General features: G+C 71.8%; 1 protein-coding gene across 1 annotated transcript in view; it reads left to right on the top strand.

Moving 5' to 3' along the window:
• The window catches only part of LOC103779207 (arginine-glutamic acid dipeptide repeats protein-like), a gene marked incomplete at both ends in the record, with an annotated part of 7,669 nt that extends 7,469 nt beyond the window's left edge, over positions 1 to 200 (top strand). The window contains one exon of the mRNA XM_008946827.1: positions 10 to 200. Coding sequence (XP_008945075.1) covers positions 10 to 200 — 191 coding nt within the window. The remainder of the gene's footprint in view (positions 1 to 9) is intronic.
• Positions 201 to 213: the final 13 nt, after the last annotated feature.

Here is a 213-nt window from a genome sequence, read left to right as displayed (position 1 = left end):
GGGGCGGAGGGCGCACGCGGAAAGCCCCCCCAGCCGCAGCGTCAACGATGAGGGGAGCAGCGACCCCAAGGACATCGACCAGGACAACCGGAGCACGTCGCCCAGCATCCCGAGCCCTCAGGACAACGAGAGCGACTCGGATTCCTCGGCCCAGCAGCAAGTGCTGCAGGCGCAGCCCCCGGCGCTGCCGGCGCAGGGCGGTTCTGGCCAGGC

Source organism: Merops nubicus, unplaced genomic scaffold (assembly GCF_000691845.1).
Source record: "Merops nubicus isolate BGI_N331 unplaced genomic scaffold, ASM69184v1 scaffold8279, whole genome shotgun sequence".
Taxonomy (NCBI): Eukaryota; Metazoa; Chordata; class Aves; order Coraciiformes; family Meropidae; genus Merops; species Merops nubicus.
The sequence above is the reverse complement of the archived record's forward strand: the minus strand, read 5'-3'. Positions and strand labels throughout refer to the sequence as shown.